Source organism: Leptodactylus fuscus, chromosome 2 (assembly GCF_031893055.1).
Source record: "Leptodactylus fuscus isolate aLepFus1 chromosome 2, aLepFus1.hap2, whole genome shotgun sequence".
Classification (NCBI taxonomy): domain Eukaryota; kingdom Metazoa; phylum Chordata; class Amphibia; order Anura; family Leptodactylidae; genus Leptodactylus; species Leptodactylus fuscus.
The window spans coordinates 40,255,293-40,274,165 of record NC_134266.1 but is presented as its reverse complement, the minus strand read 5'-3'; the positions used below and the strand labels follow the sequence as shown (position 1 = coordinate 40,274,165).

General features: G+C 40.9%; 1 protein-coding gene across 2 annotated transcripts in view; it reads left to right on the top strand.

Moving 5' to 3' along the window:
• Positions 1 to 18,873, top strand: part of TBL1X (transducin beta like 1 X-linked) — a 251,647-nt gene that overhangs the window by 164,039 nt on the left and 68,735 nt on the right. For both annotated transcript variants that reach the window (XM_075263652.1, XM_075263651.1), the window contains one exon: positions 16,174 to 16,281. In XM_075263652.1, the coding sequence (XP_075119753.1) occupies positions 16,224 to 16,281 (58 nt within the window). In that variant the 5' untranslated portion in view covers positions 16,174 to 16,223. The remainder of the gene's footprint in view (positions 1 to 16,173; positions 16,282 to 18,873) is intronic.

The window sequence follows — 18,873 nt, the reverse complement described above, 5'->3', positions numbered from 1 at the left end:
GTAAAGCAGGTACGCGTCGTATAATAATTCTACGGCGCATGCAAAATATAAGCGCTGGCTGCCTTTATCTCTGTCTAATCATGTCAGACCGAATATGTTATATTTATCGTGCCATCTGTTACTGACATCTTGTAATGTTATAGATCTAAATAGGAATTTTGGTTGATAGGAAAAGTTTTAGGATTTTAAAGTGAACATAATGGAGAAAACGTTTTCTGTACGTTGTCAAATAATCATTTGTATGGAACATGACGTGTATATTTAGGGGCAACCTAAACTGTGAACATACCTGCCTAAGCAGATGCCTAGGCCAAAGGCCACGGGCTTCCCTGGAGCCACATATGGAGACACCTGTGCTATAAGGGATGTGTAGTTTGGACCTTTATTTTATGCGTTTGCCACATGTACATATAGAAAGGTAAACAGAGAAATGTATATTTTATTTCATACCAAAATCGAGCGCTTACTGCAAAATTAAAGGAGTTGTCCGGTTTCAGCAAGTAAATATTGTTGTTTGTGTAATGAAAGTGGATGGGGGAGGTGATAGACTCTAAGGGTAAGTTCACATGGAGATTTTTGGTCAGGATTTTGAGGCTATATCGCCTCAAAGTCCTGACCAAAAAGACAGCTCCCATTGATTTCAATGGCAACTGATCAGGAGTTTTTCCGGGAGAGAGCTTGTTCCGGCTCCCAGAAAAAGAAGCGAGATGCTCTTTCTTCAGGCCGTTTCGCCTCGCGATTCGGCCTGAAGACACTCCCTCCTCCGGACTAGGCCCATTCATTGGGCCTAATCTGGAGCAGAGTGCGCAGCTGGATGCCGGTGCAGTGCGCCGGCTTTCAGTCACGGCTACCCGGTTTCTGGTCCTCCGCCTCAGATTCCGATCCATAAAACCGCGTGTGAACTTAACCCAAGTGTCTTATCATGCGCCAAAGATGAAACTATAGAGTGGACATTTAGAAGTTCTTTTAAGTGAATGGGTGAGCTGCAATAGTATGCAAATATTACATGCCCAGAAAACCCCTTTGTAGACACCTGAAAAGACCCCAGAGTATAATAATTGTTTATTGGTGGTCCATAATGGGGCATAATAGTGTGAGCAGGGGCCACTATGGGGCATAATACTGTGTGAAGGGGCCTCTATGGGGTATAATAGTGTGTTCAGGGGCCACTATGGGGCATAATACTGTGTGAAGGGGCCACTATGGGGTATAATAGTGTGTGCAGTGGGAACTATAGCACATAATAGTGTGTGCAGGGGCCACTATGGGGTATAATACTGCGTGAAGGGGCCACTATGGGGTATAATAGTGTATGCAGGAGCCACTAAAGTGCATAATAGTGTGTGCAGGGGGCACTAAGGGGCATAATACTGTGTGCAGGGGCCACTATGGGGTATAATAGTGTGTTCAGGGGCCACTATGGGACATAATACTGTGTGCAGGGGCCACTAAAGCACATAATAGTTTGTGCAGGGGCCACTAAGGGGCATAACACTGTGTGAAGGGGCCACTATGGTGTATAATAGTGTGTGCAGAGGCCACTATGGGTCATAATACTCGGGGGTCGGTGGGGGCCCATTTCAAATGTTCACCTTGGGGCCCTGCCATTCCTAGTTACACTGCTGATATGCTCCCTTTGAAAATTATTAGCATTAGTAGGAACACATCAAGAGTATTATACAAGTGAAAATGAAATCGAGGAGATTTTGATTCTGGGCGATCCCCTGCTTGATCCAAACTTGTCCATACATTACATAGGTAAAGTTTTAGAAAACTGCAAGTAATAATAGTGTTGTCTTTCCAACAAATTATCTTAAGATTTAGTTTCTGTTGTGATATTTTAGCCAATTCTTAACAACATTAAGAAATCAATCAATTTCTAAGTAACGTATTGGTTTTATGCAAAGCAGAGCGGTCTAATGACAGATGTCAGCCATCGAGCCCTAAAGGATTAGAATGGCTTTAAAACTAAATTTCACTCTGAAACACAATTTGACTTCATTTTCTTAAATTGTTCTTTAAATTATACAGTTTTGCCGAGGACCCAGAAGTGATTATATTGTAATCAGACTGCAGGCGTGATTGACTTACACGAGACGTGCAGATAAACACGACTGCCTTTTACACAAATTGTTATCGTGAGATGTTAATATTGCAAAGTTATGAGTTTTCAGCACTGTGACATTTCTGTAATCAAGAATTGATGTCTCACGTCATCGTAGGAAAGTGTGATAAATAGGCAAGTGGCTTATTCTTTCCTCTGTTTATTTGCTGGATTGATAATCGCAGTTTGCAAATTACTAGTATAAAGATTGGTTATTTGACTTTTTGTGTATTTACTGCTATTCCAGATTTAGAAACAATAAAAACAATTCCATTGTAAAGATACTTTTTATTTTCTAATTTAATGAGCTTAGACCTATTGCTAGACTGTAGAAATACCCGGGGGACTTTGAGACCCTGATTTGCCAGGAGCGGGATCATGAAAGTCATTTTGAAGCAGGGGGTATCAAAAACAGCACCACCAAGAAAGCTACAAGGCTCCCATATGACAGCCAGAAGCCTCTCATGACAACAAGCAGGCCCCTATGACAGCCACAATGACCCTTAAAGGGATTCTACCATTAAAAACTTTTTTTTCTATTCTTCTCCTACCTTTAGATGTCTTCTCTGCCCTGCCGTTCGGTTAAAATCCTGTTTTCCACCGGTATGCAAATGAGTTCTCTCGCAGCACTGGGGGCGGGCCCCAGCACTCAAACAGCACTAGGAGTGTCCCCAATGCTGCAAGAGAACTCTCCAGCGCTGCCTCCATCTTCTTCAGGAACGGGGTCTTGATGCGTCTTCTTCCTGGATTTGGCTTCAAACTTCTAGGCCTCAGGCCTAGGGCACAAGAAAAATGGCCGCTTACACAGTATTGCAAGTGGCCATTTTCTTGTGGCTGCGGACATGTGCAGTTGGCTTTGCCCTAGGCAAAGTTTGACTGCCTGTACCGGAAGTAGTCGCGTCAAAAATCCCATCACTTTGCAGGTATTGTACAGTAATACACAGCACTTTTTGCCATGGTGTTACTACTGTGGCCAAAATGCCACGTATTTTCAATTTAGGGTCCCAACCTTAAGACAGCCTCAATAGCCCATATGCTATCCACAATGACCCATATTTCAGCTTTAGTCCTGAGGTTACAGATAGAACTGAAAATTAATTTGTTAGTATGAACCTTGAACTTTTAGTCTATTCCTCAAATGTAACCACTGTAGACATATAAACACTATCCATTAAAAAATCATATGATGTCATAGCCACTAGAGATGAGCGAGTACTGTTCGGATCAGCCGATCCGAACAGCACGCTCGCATAGAAATGAATGGACGTAGCCGGCACGTGGGGGGTTAAGCGGCCGGCCGCTGTCAAAGCAGAAGCACCAGGTGCATCCATTCATTTCTATGGAGCGTGCTGTTCGGATCGGCTGATCTGAACAGTACTCGCTCATTTCTAATAGCCACCTCTAGAGAGTAGTGTGCCTATCAGTTGTCTCACGAGAACAAAAAAGTGGGAGAACACCGAGCATGCTTATAGTGTAGATGAGTTTGCAATGGATGTTGGACGTAAAAATGTACAGAGAAATGGACCAGTTGATCCCTCACCTTCAGGTGTTGTGAATGAGTCACAACACCAATGGAAGCATAGCGGTTGATGTGGCTGCAGAATCCACAAACTGGTCACTAGGACCAGACGTTAATGGAAGGAAGGAAGCCAGTGGCTAGAGATGGACGTCTGTGCTCTCTGGTCCACAGATTGGAGTGTCGACAAGGTGAATACAATATATATAAGAGCTTGTGGAACTCGAAATGCGTTGTGCAGTACGTTTTTGTCCAGTAAAGGTCACATTTTATTCACCTTGTCGACACTCCAATCTGTGGACCAGAGAGCGCAGACGTCCATCTCTAGCCGCTGGCCTCCTTCCTTCCATCAATTGTCTGACATGGTGGTTTTTAATAACAGTATAACACTAGGTTTACACTAGTGTTCGGCTTTCCATTACTCGGGTTGAAACAAAACCCTGATCCGCTTAAAAAGCTGTTACCCTCGGAAACCCCATAGACTATATGTGGTCTGACAAATTTCCGACCAAAAAAAATTGCAGAGAGAAAAGGACTTGCAGGACTTCAAAATCCACATTTTTCAAGCGTATTTGGGGACAGAATCCATAAGTGGAGAGCAGGTGCAGGTGTGAACATAGCCTTAATGATACTTCTTTGAGTATGAATAAAATAACATGGTATGGAAGAAGCCTTATACTGAACACTTTTTCATCCCTACTCCGTACCACTATATTCAATTAGACTAATGTAGAATATGCTAAAGTCAGACATATTAAAATTTTCTTGCATAATATTTAGCAATAGACTCACACAAATGAAAGCAAAGTATGATTTATTGAAGTTCAATAGTTATTCATGTGGGAAATGTTCCTATATGCCAGTAATAAAAATCTGCCTGGGACATGACTGACCCCTCTGACACAAGGCAGAACAGCGGTGTTTAAAATTAGACCTGCTCAATAATGTAAGAGTGAATTATGGAACTCATAAATTATATATACATTATTATCATGGATGATTGTTCCTGGAAGTATTGCATGAATCAAATGAAACCAAATCATTTTTCCATTTCCACCCTGGTTCTAGCGTGTGCCTACATTTTAATTCCCTTATCATAAATATAATACATGAGACAGTGTAGGAAATATACCTGAAACACATGAATCATTTATTATATCAATTCAGTTTACTTTCCATGAAATGTTCTGAGACGCATTAAAGGAAAATCAATCCCTCTGTCTATTTCTCTCCCTGAATGCAAAGTACATTCTTAAAGGGCTTGTCCACTTTCCGCAATGTCTTATTGTTAGCTGATCATTGCTACACAATATTCATTATGCTCAATGTGATGTCCACAGATATGTCAAGCCTTCCAGTAGAGGAAATAATCTTAATAGCATTAAGTTTCTTAAATCTAAAGAAGTGTTTTCTAAACCACAAAGCCCATTTAACGTTGACTAGGTATGCTGTTAAGTTTTTAGTCTATAAAAACAATTAGGACACATTAAGAGTGGCATACGCCTTCTATATTTGCCTGTTAAATGCACATTTGGCCGACAGCAATTCCTTCGGACGCCCCCATAAACATCGCAAAGTATGCGACAATTGGGGTATGTTTACACAGAGGTAAATGGGAGTTACTAGTAGAGATGAGCGAACAGTAAAATGTTTGAGGTTCGATATTCGTTTCGAGTAGCCCCTCAATATTCGACTACTTGAATCGAATATCGAACCCTATTATAGTCTATGGGGGGAAAATGCTCGTTTCAGGGGTAGGCAACATTCAATCAAATTATACTTACCAAGTCCACGAGTGAGGGTCAGGCTGGTTCCTCCGTGCAGTCTTCTCCTTGCAGCATCCCCGCGGCGTCTTCCGGCTCTTCATTCACTCTGCCAGGCATCGGGCCTGGGCAGAGCCGACTGCACATGTCCGCACTACAAGTGGACATGCTCAGTCGGCTCTGCCGAGGCCCGATGCCTGGCAGAGTGAATGAAGAGCCGGAAGACGCCGCGGGGAAGCTACACGGAGAAGACTTCTAAAGGTAGGAGAAGAACCAGCGTTGATTGGCCGACTGTATAGCATTCGGCCAATCAATGCTGGTTCTGCATCAAACTTTTACATTCGAACAGCGAGTGGTACTCGATCGAGTACGAGTATTTCGAATACCGTAGTATTCAATCGAATACCTACTCGATCGAGTACTACTCGCTCATCTCTAGTTACTAGCAGTTTTTCCACGCTAGCAATTTTTTTCAGCTAGCGGGAAAAAAGCAACATGACCTATCTTCAGGCGGATTCGGCGGCTCAGTCAGTTGTGGCCTCCGTGGCTGTAGACTCCCTCTTCATTAGGCCCATTCATCTAGGCCTAATTAGGATCAGGATGCTGTGATGGAATGCATTGCATTGGCATCCCGTTGCGGCTAGCCACGCAAAAAAGCCGGCAGCAGAAAAGGTTTCCGCCATGTGAACGGGGCCTTGGAGAGCCACCGGGTGGAGAATGTAGGTGTACGCGTACAATACATGAAAGTACATCCACTAGAGTTTGAGGTCAACAGTTATCCTGAATGGTCCCTCCAGGGTAACTATCAAACAAGGGATATTTTAGTTCTATATTACAGTTGTCTTGTAAAACTTAACAATTAGGCTACATACAGAGAAACCGAAATAACAATGGCCATCAGGTAGGACGACTGCCATCTTGGCATCACTATGTGGCGTATGAATAGAAAAGTGTTAATAGATTAGATTGTTCTACCTAATTCCGTACTTGTGCCACTCTAATATGCAAATTAGCTTTTTGGATCTTCCAGAGAGGTAAGCCTCCCACTACTCTGTACCTCTCTTCGCCTTCTCCTCCTTCTTCTGATTGACAGGTCCAGGCAGTGTATACCTAATCTCATCTGCCCCCAAGTTCTGTCACTCTCACTGCAGCTCATGTCGGCACCTAAGCAGTACTGCCTGGCCTGAGTCACATGTGCAAATTTGTATACTAACAAAAACATTGAAATCTTGGCAATGGAGGCACCAATTCACAAAGGGAAAACACTGATTTAATTGACCCAAAAATATCCAATCTGACAGATTGGTTTCTGGTGTCAGACCCCCTTTATAGTATATTGCCTACATAATAATAATGTGCTGTATTTTAAACATAGTTAACATGAAATTCTTGACCATAAGTACTGTTATTGCTTATAGACCTCCCCTGTTCGAGATATCTCTATGGACCAGAGCAGTTAGGGCAGATCCCTAATGCACGATAGGGCATGTTAATCTTTCCAATCTATCAGGGGAGGTTAGAGCAGTATTGAAAAAATAGAATAGTTTAAGGTAGCTCACCCGATAAATTCAGATTCCTTCCCAAGGTGCACGACCAGTGTTTCCGGGCTCCACGGAACAAAACCAACGTCAATAGCAGATTGAGCTATGAATAAGGGACTTTAAGAGTCCCGAAACGCGTCAGCTTTGCGGTTTTTATTGCACCTTTTCCTGATTTTTTTCACGATGTGGTTTTGAGTATATATTTGTTAGCCTCCTATGGTGTTTTTTAAACGTGGAATGGAATAGAGGTTAGAGCAGCCCCATGTACATTAGGGGGTTGGCTGTCCCCAATAAGTTTAAGCTAGTATAGATGGCGATCTCAACTCTTGTGTCCCTATGTCTTCACACCCATGTCAACTTATACCCAAACATGGCCATTTGATGAGTTAACACCAACTAAAAATATCAATGTTTGTATTTGGCCAATACATAGCAGAATCATCAATTTTTTTCCCCAGGCTTAATAATGTAGATGTGCCACAGTTAGGCCAATGCTTCTTAATGCTTCTTATGCCCTTTGCAAGAAAGGAAATTTACTTAGATTTCAGCTAAAATGTACTCAACTTTTCTGGTATAAATTAAAGTAGTTTAGTGAGACCATGATGGCCCTGCACACACTCGGGTAAACCTGGCCCATTGTTTTTCTTTGCCCAGTCCAGCTGGTAAGAATGATTTGTAGCAATATATCATGTGGTTTAATTCCAAAGTCTTCTTTGGCAATTATGTAAGGGGGGTAATTGGGAGGACATTACCCAATTGTAGAGAAAATCAGAATGGTATTAGTTTGGCAAAATATATCACCTTTAGATATTAATCAACTTTTTCAGTTCCTTACACATTAACTTATCACTTTATGTAAAAAGTGATCTCTAAAATTGCTGATAAATAATGGCTGCCAACACCGTTACTCAGTATTGTATTGGGTTGGATGTACGGTACCTATCACTTCTGCCAAGAGAATACATTAGCAAAATGCCTTGGAACTTAAAATCATGAAAGTGAAATAATTGTAGATTTTGCCAAATGTGGGCAAGTCCTAATAGCAAATTGGTAGAAAAACTAGAAAATTATAGCATGGCCGTGACTCAATGCCAAAAATATATTTTGATTCTGTCTTACGTGAAAGAACTCTGTAAGGGTATGTTCACACGGAGGAAAAGGTGACGGAAACCTTTTCCGCCTTGTGAACTTTCCGCACAGCTAGCCGCGATGGGATGCCGAATCATCATCAGCATTCCGTTGCAGCATCTCGCTCTTGATTAGGCCCGAATGAATGGGCCTAAACAGGAGTGTGTCTCGAGCCGTGGATGCCGCGACTGCCACGGAATCTGCGGCAAGATAGGTCATGCCGCTTCTTTTTTCCACTACCAGCTAGCATTAAAAAAAAGCGAGCGGCTCCCATTAAAGTCATTGGGAGACATTTTTGCGGGCGGATTCCATGCCAAAATCCGCCTGCAAAAAACTCTTTGTGAACATAACCGGATCCCTTGACTAATTTCTAGGAACTAAGTACAGTACAATTAAGTAGTTTTTGAACTCTATATGCATTTAGGAAGAATTATAGGAATTTTTTCATTTGTAAACATGAAATCCAAATGTAGATAATATATAAAACACTAGTATAAAAAGGGGATAGCTATCATAAAATCTCAGATGGAATAACAATAATATCTGGCTTGGGGCAGAAGGCCTCATTGGTCAGGTCAGCCAAAAAAACATACTTTCAAATTGTTGCCAATTTTCCAAGGAAATTTATCAGAATTTTCAAAAACAATGTCAGCAAAATTAGCTTGTGCTGAGCAAACTCTGCCTGAAAGGGTTGGGATTGCATGAACCTCATCAAAAAATGGAGTAACTATGAAAAAACTGTCCGTGTTGCCCATAGCTTGTTGTATTTGTTCCATGTCATTATCATTAGGCTGAGGCTCCACGTTGCAGAAACGCTGCTTTTTTTGTTGCAGGTTTTTCCTTTTTTTTTTGAGCCAAAGCCAGGAGTGGATTGAGCAGAAGGTAATAGTATAAGAACTTCCTTTTGTAGCTATGCCTGGGTTTGGCTAAAAAAAAAACGCAGCAAAATCTGCAAGAAAACAAGCTGCGTTTCTGCAATGTGAGGCCTCAACCTAATGATAACTGTTACCATAATCTCTAGTCTCGCTAAAGGGTTAAACTTTATTCATAGTTAATGCATTCGATTAACTTAACAAGTGGACACGACTGAAAGGCTCCAGGAAGTCATTACTTAACTTCTAATAACATTTTAATGTTTAAAAAGAATGGTAACCTTCTGGGAAGTATTTCATTAACTATGAAAATGGGATTGGTAAGAAGTCTAGCACTGCTCGCAAGTCAATCTTTTATATTCTTCTCATAGACGGAAGCTGGGAGAAGTCTTTGGCTAATATATTTTCTCCCATAGACCAGGCAAGATATAAGGATAACAATTTACCATATATACTCAAGTATAAGCCGACCCGAATATAAGCCGAGGCCCCTAATTTTACCACAAAAAACTGGGAAAACTTATTGACTCGAGTATAAGCCGAGGGGGGGAAATGCAGCAGCTCCTGGAAAATTTCAAAAATTAAAATGGTCGGAGTTTTGGGGTGCAGTAGATGCTGGGGAAGGGGAGGGGGTGTTTTGGTTGTCTGTCTACCCTTCCCTGAGCTTGAGGACTAGGATTTTTCTTCCCCCACTTGGAATTCAGCCTGGCTGAATATAGGGTATCTGCAGTGCTCCTATTAACCCCTTCCCGATGGAACAGGAGCACTGCAGATCCCCTATATTCAGTAGACTGGGCACTTTCAGACACAGGGATTTCACAGTCATTTTCTACTTTTGTATGTATTCTAGGGAAAGGAGGGATTTAGAACTTTTATTTATTTATTTATTTTTTAAATCTTCGGGTTTTTTTGCACTATTTTATGGGAGATTCTATAAATTGATATTGTGGCTAGTCATAGACCCCCCCCCCCCTCCTAAAAAAAAAAAAAAACTTGAGGGGAGGGGAGGTATTCGATCGAATACTACTTGCTCATCTCTATAAATGATAGATCGATGGAGGTACTAGTGGAGATTAGTTGCGTCTTTCTTCCATCTAAAAGACTGCGATTAGGGAGAGTTTGACTGAAGTGGTGATCTAGGGCTTTGTTCTGCTGTTTCCATCAATGCCATAGACTCTGAACAGAGCAGCGTACTTGGCCACTCTTCTTTTACACTACCCCTAGCTATATTCCTGCGAGGTATGCCAAAATATGCCCAACACTGCAGAACTGTATTGCAACCAGACAATATACTGCCACATCATTGGCAATTGGTACGTCTGTTCCTACCCTATGCTGTCACTTCTTTTAAGAACTCTGTAACCATCAAACTTATTACCTCCTTGTTAGTAGAACCTTCTTGCTATACAACTTACAGCTGTGTCTGTCTGCATACTACCAATGGAGTGACTCTTATACCAAAGGACCAGATATTCAAAGGGGCACACCAACCCATCAAGACATCTCATTCAGTGTTCTGGCCATCACTTAGGGTCTCAGTGTTCAGATCCCCACTGATCTATTTACCACCTATACAGAGGGTCCTATCCTATCCTTCCTACTTAATATTATAAATGTGAAAGTTTGTCCAACTAATCCTTACTAATAAAAAGTTTGTGTGTTTGTTACTCAATCATGCAAAAATGGTTGAACAGATTTGAATAATATTTGACATATAGATAGTTTGTAACCTCGATTAAAACATAGGCTACTTTTTATCCCAGTAAATGACATGGCTTCATGACTGTTATGAATTTATGTTCACATACTTTATTACATTGCTCTTACAGCAGCTTATCTCAGGTTCTGATAATGCCAGGTCTGTTATCTCTCTATGTAAACACTCAGCTAACCCTCAGTCCATTGTGTACATGCATTTGCATATTATCTGATTTGCTCCAGGCAGTGCTGACACATTGGATGGGAAAACCCCTTTAATCCAAATTGGCAGTTTGCTACTTTTAAACATGCTGGGGAAAAGAAAATCTAATTTGTTGCCAGAATCAACAGAGTTCTCCTCAAGCGGAACTGAGTGGGATCATCGTCGCCAACAATGCATTCATTATATGGTGTCCCAGCGAGCTGCTGAGATGCTGGAACAATCACAGGCACTATGTGAGGTACAAGTTCAGCAGCAGGACAGTTTAAGAGCTGCCGAAACACCAGAGCAGGCAAACCATCGACGGCAGCAATTTGCTGAATATAGGAGAATTATCGATGCCAACAACACATAGACGAAGTCATGGGTAGAGGCTAGTAGGTGATAAATATGTCTAGCTAGAATACCCCTTTAAAGAGGAGCCGCAGTCTGAGAACCAACTCACCTCTGTTACCTGAATAGGCCTTACGAGTGCAGATAACAAAGACTTTTGTAACATAGACATCCCCATCATGAGAATGATGCACCCTCTTGAGAAAGTGGAGATAGTCTCTCATATTTACATATTTCTAATAATAAAGTATATCAAACACATTTCTTCCTCCCTCTTCAAAGAAGTAAGTTGAACTCTCTTTTTTTGTGCAGTCCCATCACACAATGTAAAGAAAAGATTCTGACTATACTGCAGTTCTTTTTTGGAAGAGCCAACCTTTGAAATAGAATAACAAGGAGAGATGTGCCAAATAAATATCTAGATGTACAAAAGTTCAAATGGCACATGTCTGAGTGCACTCATAGAAAGAAAATATCTCGTTTCAGGCTTTGATATATTTATAGAAAGAACGTTTGTCAAAAATACGAGAGGGACATGCCAAAATTTCTCAACAGAAAAAAGAGAGAGCTATTATATCACAAGAATTTTGTCTCTTGATCAGATTTTCTATGAACAGAGGTGGCTTTCTTCTTTACTTCTAAAGTTTTCGGAGAAAAAAAAGACAACAAATATACCCCGACGAACTCGTTCCTCTCGCACGTAGACTAAACAAAATGACAACATACATTACTTTGATTTACAATTTGTAAAGTGAAACGATAGGTAAAATGAAATGCAACATCTTTTAATGTTTCCAAACCACCAAGCAGCTTTATTCTCACTTTGTCGGATGGAACGGGTCGAATATAAACCATCGCACTTGGTTGTGGTTCATTCACTACAATTGAACGGAACAAGATAGAAAGACTACAGAACCGAATGGGTGAATGAAAAAGAAAATCCAATTATTCTGCTCTTTACTGTATTTTTTGCTCCTGATCAATAGCATAGCTTTCTGCGTCATGCATCATGATGAAAAGTAGAAAAATGTTCCCGCAGTATCTTTTATTCTAATGATCCCATAACATGCAGGTGTTGGACACAGAAAACACAAGCATTGAGCTCAAAATACCTTGGAACAATGAGCAGATAAATGACAAAGTAGATTTTGGTTGCCAGACCTGTACAAGGGGAGTCTCCCTCTCCTAATATGGAGTTTGTTGAGAGGCTACCGCGACCACGTCTGCTTTATTGTTGCTGCCTTTGTCTATCAAGACCAACTGATACAAACTTTCAGTCTCAGACCTCTTCTGTGTGATCCTTCAGACTTTGATGTCTTGTATCTACTCAATTCCCAGCTTCTTGGCCGCATCTTGGGCCAACTGAATGCTGTGCACCATCATTTGATCCAGATAAGGATCTGTAGGACCATTCTTCCTAGCGGCATGGGAAACCTTACCACACTCCGCACCTCTACATTGTAATGGATTGGAGGTATACTATTTGGGGTAATACATGACCAAAAACATTGTATAGTGTATGTATTAGTATATACTGATGGTACATTTAAAGTGGTTCATACGCTTTAAAGGGATTTTCTAGGACTAAAATATTGATGACCCATCCCTTTTCAGTTTAGGATGACAGGGGGTCTAACAACCTAAACCGCACAAATTTACTGATGGAAATGGCGGACACATGTGGTGGTCACATTGCCATAAATTGGGTTGACTGTTTTCAGACTTTCCATCGAAGTGATTATAGCGACCTGTACATGCATTGACACGTGTCACTTTTTACCAGGATGGACATGGATCAATCAATTAATTTATACCAGGAATGCACCTTTCATTTTCCCTATAGCAGCCTCTGGGTTATGTTCCAGGAATCTGCAGAATTTTCCTCCTTCTTTGCGTAATGCCCCCTTTACGGCTCCCTCCTTTGGTCTCCTGGGACCTCTGGCCCCCTACCTACTCTTGAGCCTGCCTACGCCCCTGTTGTTTCCCTCTGTGTCTCGTCCTTGTGGTGCCCTTGTCTTTCATGTGTTTTCTGTTTCCTTGTGTTGTTCCCCTTGGTTGTTTCGGCCTCTGAGGTCTCCCTTCCCCTGTTATTTCTTTTTCATTGTTTACATTGCCACTTGTGAGCGAGACGATATATTGACTCCTTTCGGGTCTTGTTTTTCTTTATATATATATGCTACGCCCTGCCTTTGTTTTGCCTTGTTTTGCATGTTTAAAATTTTAATAAAAATTGATTACACCTAATTTTCCCTGTGGGGGTACTGCATACATTTGCTGATGTACAGCAAATTGCTATTGGACCTTCCACGTGGCAATCGTCGTGGGTCCCGGTAGATGGGTATACTATGTAATCAGCTCATTTTCTGGGACACCTGTTAGCAATCAATGGATGGATAAATGATGACATCTCCTTTTATCATCCAACTAACTAATGTGAATACACTGTGATTAATGTACGATCACGCTTCGGGTTTGCACAGGAAATGTTTGCCCTTGTGTAGGTGAGTGGTCTGCTTTAAAGACATGTTGTAATACAGGTCTATTGAGATATCGGTGGATACATTTTTCTAAGAATTCTTTTGTTCTATTCATCAGAGGCGCACATATCTGGTTGCTGTGACAGCTGTAATATACTTCTCCATGGAGACTGTAGACATTGGCTCGCTGTTAATCTATTGATGTTTTTGTCTACTATACCCTATTTGAAGAGCCTTATTCACTGCTGGGCTCCATTATGAGCAGAGCCCCAGTTTAATATCATGAATACTCCTTTTTTTTTTTTTTACCTGTTATTAACTGATTAAAAGCTTTGCATTGTATTGTAAAATGTTCCATCAGAAATTAATTCATTTTACATGTTAATTCCATTTCCTCTGGGGAAATGAATGAATTGAAGTATTTAAATATAACAATGTGCTCACTCTTAAGTGATGGAGCAGACAGCTGCAAGAGCAGGAGAACTGGATCAGATGGAATATTCCCCACTATGTTATTTAGGAGTATTATTCGGTAACTGTTTGTCACAATTACATAGGAATGCTTCTAGGAGAGTCAAGAATTCTAATATAATAGTCATATTTCATTTCAGCCATTTGATGATAAAGGAGACCTGGAGGGTAAGGGCAGTATGCCAAGAGTGGAGCGTTTTCTTGATATAATGACCTCTACTGCCTTGCACGTTTGCCTTAGGCTGGTTTCGTATGGCTGCCGAAGTCCACTCTTCTGAGCCGTCACTTGTCATACAGTCTAAATCATCATTGACCTCTAGAACACATTACTTCCCGTTCGTGGCATCCCTTGTAAACACATAGAGTAACAGTGATGTCATCAGAGACGCAGAAATATCAAGCACCTTATCAGAATGGATGTGTCCGTAATGCTCAACTTCACTGGAGTGGTAGGAAATGTAAGAGATTTTAGCACAAGGGAAAGTGGAGACATTACCCATACGGCTCACTCGGCTCATTCCGAGCCGTACACACGAGCGCTTCCCATTCACTTCAATAGGAGCGCTTGTAGAGAAAAAAAGCAGCCCATTCATTTTAATGGGGAGCACTCGTATGCCGGCTCCCATTGAAATGAATGGGATCTGCTTTATACGCACTGATTCTGAACGTGTTTTAACGTTCAGAATCAGTCAGCGTATCCGTAGTGTGAATGGGCCCTTACTTGTATCTGACAAAAGTAATAATAAATAAAAAAATTCTATGACAATGAAAAAAATGAAAGTCAGACATTGCTTTTCGCTTCAACAGAATAAAAAAAAAACAAAAAAAACTCATGAAACAGGCCTGGACAAAAATGATGGTTCCCTTAACTTAATATTTTGTTGCACAAACTTTTGAGGCAATCACACGATTCCTGAGACCAATCTTTCTGACACTGGACAGCACATTTCTCTCTAGAATCCCTTGGTAGTGTTGAGATTTCATTGTACCCTGCACAGATTCAAGACACCCTGTGCCAGATGCAGCAAAGCAGCCCCAGACCATAACAGAGCCGCCTCCATTTATCACAGTAGGGACAGTGTTCTTTTCAAGATATTCTTCATTTTTCCATCTGTGAACATAGAGCTGATGTGCCTTGCCAAAAAGTTTGATTTTTGTCTCATCTGTCCATAGAACATTCTCCCAGAAGCTTTGTGGCTTGTCAACGTGTAGTTTGGCAAATTCTACTTATTTATGTGACCATTGTGGCTTTATCTTTCAATAAACGAGGGGTAACAACAATTTTGTCCACATGTGTATGTCATTGTACAGGCAGTAGTACATGTCGCCTATAGGCTGTCTTTCAAAAAAAATACTATATAGATGCTCTGCAATACATTTAAAAAATTGTCATATTGGTATATATTCCAATGGGAAACATTTGGTAGGTCGGGTAAATGGGGCCAACTGTTCCAAAATGTTGTATAATAGTACTAAGTCAGCAAATTCTGAAATATTTAAAGGTTATCAATGTCTTTACACTTGTGGCTGGACTCAGACTTTAGCAATATTTCGATTTACTGTAGTTGGTCATGTAAAGGTGGCATGAAACTAGTATCTACATAGAACTGTCATAGATTTTAAGGACGCGTTGATCCAGGTTTTACTGATTGCCAGATCGGAAAGGAATTTTTCCCCCTGAAATGGGGCAATTGGCATGAGGCTCATGGGGTTTGTTTTTGCCTTCCCCTGGATCAACACTTTAGGGGACTGTAGGGTTATAAGTTGGACTTGATGGACTGATGTTTTCATCCAACCTCATCTACTATGTAACTATGTAACAATATAACATATTATATTCCTATAGACTGCCACTGGTGTTGGTGTATGTTGGTGTGTGTAGCACATATTTTCTTGTTAGGAAGTTGACACTGTGGCATTCTGATTCTTGTGTACGTGAGTCCAGTGCATGACTTTGTTGTAGTGTATGTGGTTATGAACATGTCAATTAATAAAACCCATATTGTTTTAGTGACTATAGCCCTGAATTTTTTTGTTATTGTTTTTCCAGAGCGGGAATCTCCCTTCCTGTAGACCTCATCATTCTGAGGTGGGGCTAAGATGAGCATAACCAGTGACGAGGTGAATTTCCTGGTGTATCGATATCTTCAAGAGTCAGGTAAAAATTACCATTCCTTTATAACTCAATCCCAAAAACTGTGTAATATCGGTTTCACGGGTCTCTAATATGGCCGTATTATATGAGTTTATATTGCACTATGGTAGTAAGGTTCTGTGGAGCTCCAGGTATTGCGACTGTAATGCAGATACTAAAATAGGGAGTTATTGCATTTGCCTTAAACTGTACTTAGATTATATGTCATTTTGTATTTTGCCATTTTCTATTCTATTTGATAGCCTTATTTTGTGCATACGTGTACATGGAAAGAGCTTCAGTAAGAATATAATTATTCTCATTCAAGTCACCTACTGTGTTTTTGGCCAAGCTGATAACATATGACTTACATTTTTCCGACCCCATTGCATAATATTGAATCTAATGCTGTCGTGTGTCGTCTATCAAAAAAAACAGCATTAATCACTGTTGTGTGAATGTAGCCTTAGGCATTATGGACATGACAGAGATGTTTTTGATGTATATAAATGTCCGCTTTTAATTCGCTTTTAAATCCATTCCGTTTTTCTGTTTTTTATTGCGAAGTGTCATCTGTTTTTAATGATATTCAATCCATTGTAAATTAGTTCAGAATGGATCCATTGATTACTATTGGTTTCGTGTGCCCATGAAAACTGACAAAGATAGAGCATGCCAGTTTTTAGTTTTGTTAGTTAAAAGTGGGGGGTAGGGGGATATTGTCACTCATAAGCGAGAGACCACATATGTATGGAGACTTATTAAGCCTTTAGCACTCCACTTTGCAAGGGACCATGGGAAGAATATGCAAATCTGTCTTCCATGATGTAATTAGGATGTCAGGTGCCTCAGTGTTGCAAACCAATAGAGGGCGCTCACTGGAATGTGCAAGCCTGTCTTCCCTGATGTAATTAGGAAGACAGAATCTCAGTGAAATAGCCCAATAAAGGAGTGCTAAAGGCTTAATAAATCTCCACACACCTATATGGTGGTCTCTCCCCAAGGAGTGACGATATCCCCCTAACCCTGTCTAAGCCTCTCACCTCTACCAGGTTAGTCTTCTCTACACCAGGCTGACGAGATGTAATAACATCGAAACGGCCGTCCTCGGTTAAGAGACTATACCTGGTAATAATCCCAGCATCATTGCAAATCAAAGGCCTCTTGGAAGGTCGAGCATGATGTTAAAGGGAGCAGCATTTATTGGGCCATATCACTGAGATTCTCTCTTCCTAATTACATCAGGGAAGACAGGCTTGCACATTCCAGTGAGCGCCCTCTATTGGTTTGCAACACTGAGGCACCTGACTTCCTAATTACATCATGGAAGACATATTTGCATATTCTTCCCATAGTTAAAAGTGGTCAGTCAAAAAAACGGACCTGTGAGTAGACACATTGGGGCATATGTATTGTTCCCTCTATGCCAATTTTTTGGTGTGCAAGACATAAAAAGTTGCAATTTTTGAGCAAACTGACAATTTGTGCAAAAAAAATAGACTTTTTTTTTTACTTTTCGTTCCCCATTTGCCACTGCAGTGAAAAGGGACGGGGCAAGAGTGGGTATGTGACGGGTCTGCACCTCGTCACAGACATTTGATGTAGATTTGCAATTCATTTTTTGCATTAGGTGAAATCGGCCAAAAGTCCACAATAAATCCAAATTGACATCAAAATCTGCATACGAGAAATGCAGATTTTGCAGGGTGTTAAGCTACAGTATCTCTGAACCCCTTTAGCTTATAGTCCCATGTAGCGAAATTCACTGAAAATGCTAAAGCAAAAAAATGCAGTGAAAACAAGTTGCATTTTTTTTTTACCACAGAATTTCTCTTTAAGTTTTTGCTCCAGTTCCACAGCTAAAATTAATATGTGACGTTATTCAACAACACAGTCTTCTTCAAAATCTCACTCACTTTTCTGGCATTGTAAAACGCAGTGGTTTTTTTCTGATGTGTTTCTGCAGCAGGAAAAATTGCTGCGTTATCGCAATGTGGGGCCGTAGCTCCATGTTGCGGAAATGCACTTTTTTTGTTGCAGGTTTTCAGTGTATTTTAGCCCAAACCAGGTATGGCTACACAATGACTAAGAAATATATAGGAAGTTCTTAGAGTATGTTCACACGGCGGAAAATGGATTCCGCGTGTGAGCATACTGCGTGGCTAGCCGCGACAGAATGCTGATGCAGTGCACCAGCATCCCGTCGCAGCATTCTGCTCCGGATTAGGCCCAAATGAATGAGCCTATTCCGTAGGGAGTCTCTGTGGCAAGATAGGTCATCCCGCTTCTTTTTTCCGCTACCTAGCTAGCGGAAAAAAGAAGCGATCAGCTCCAATTGAAGTCAAAGGAAGCTGTTTTGACAGGCGGATTTTGAAGCATGGTATGAATCCCATCCACTTTGCAAGTTCTATAAAACGCCACAATTTTTCCCAAATCGTGGCGTTTCCGTTGCAGAAATGCAGCTTCTTTTGTTTCAGATTTTGCTGCATTTTTTGAGCCAAACCTAGAAGTGGCTTCAAAAAGATTGGGAAATATATAGAAACATACTTTTACCATCTGCTCAATCCACTCCTGACTTTGGCTCAAAAAAAACCGCAACAAAATCTGCAACATAAA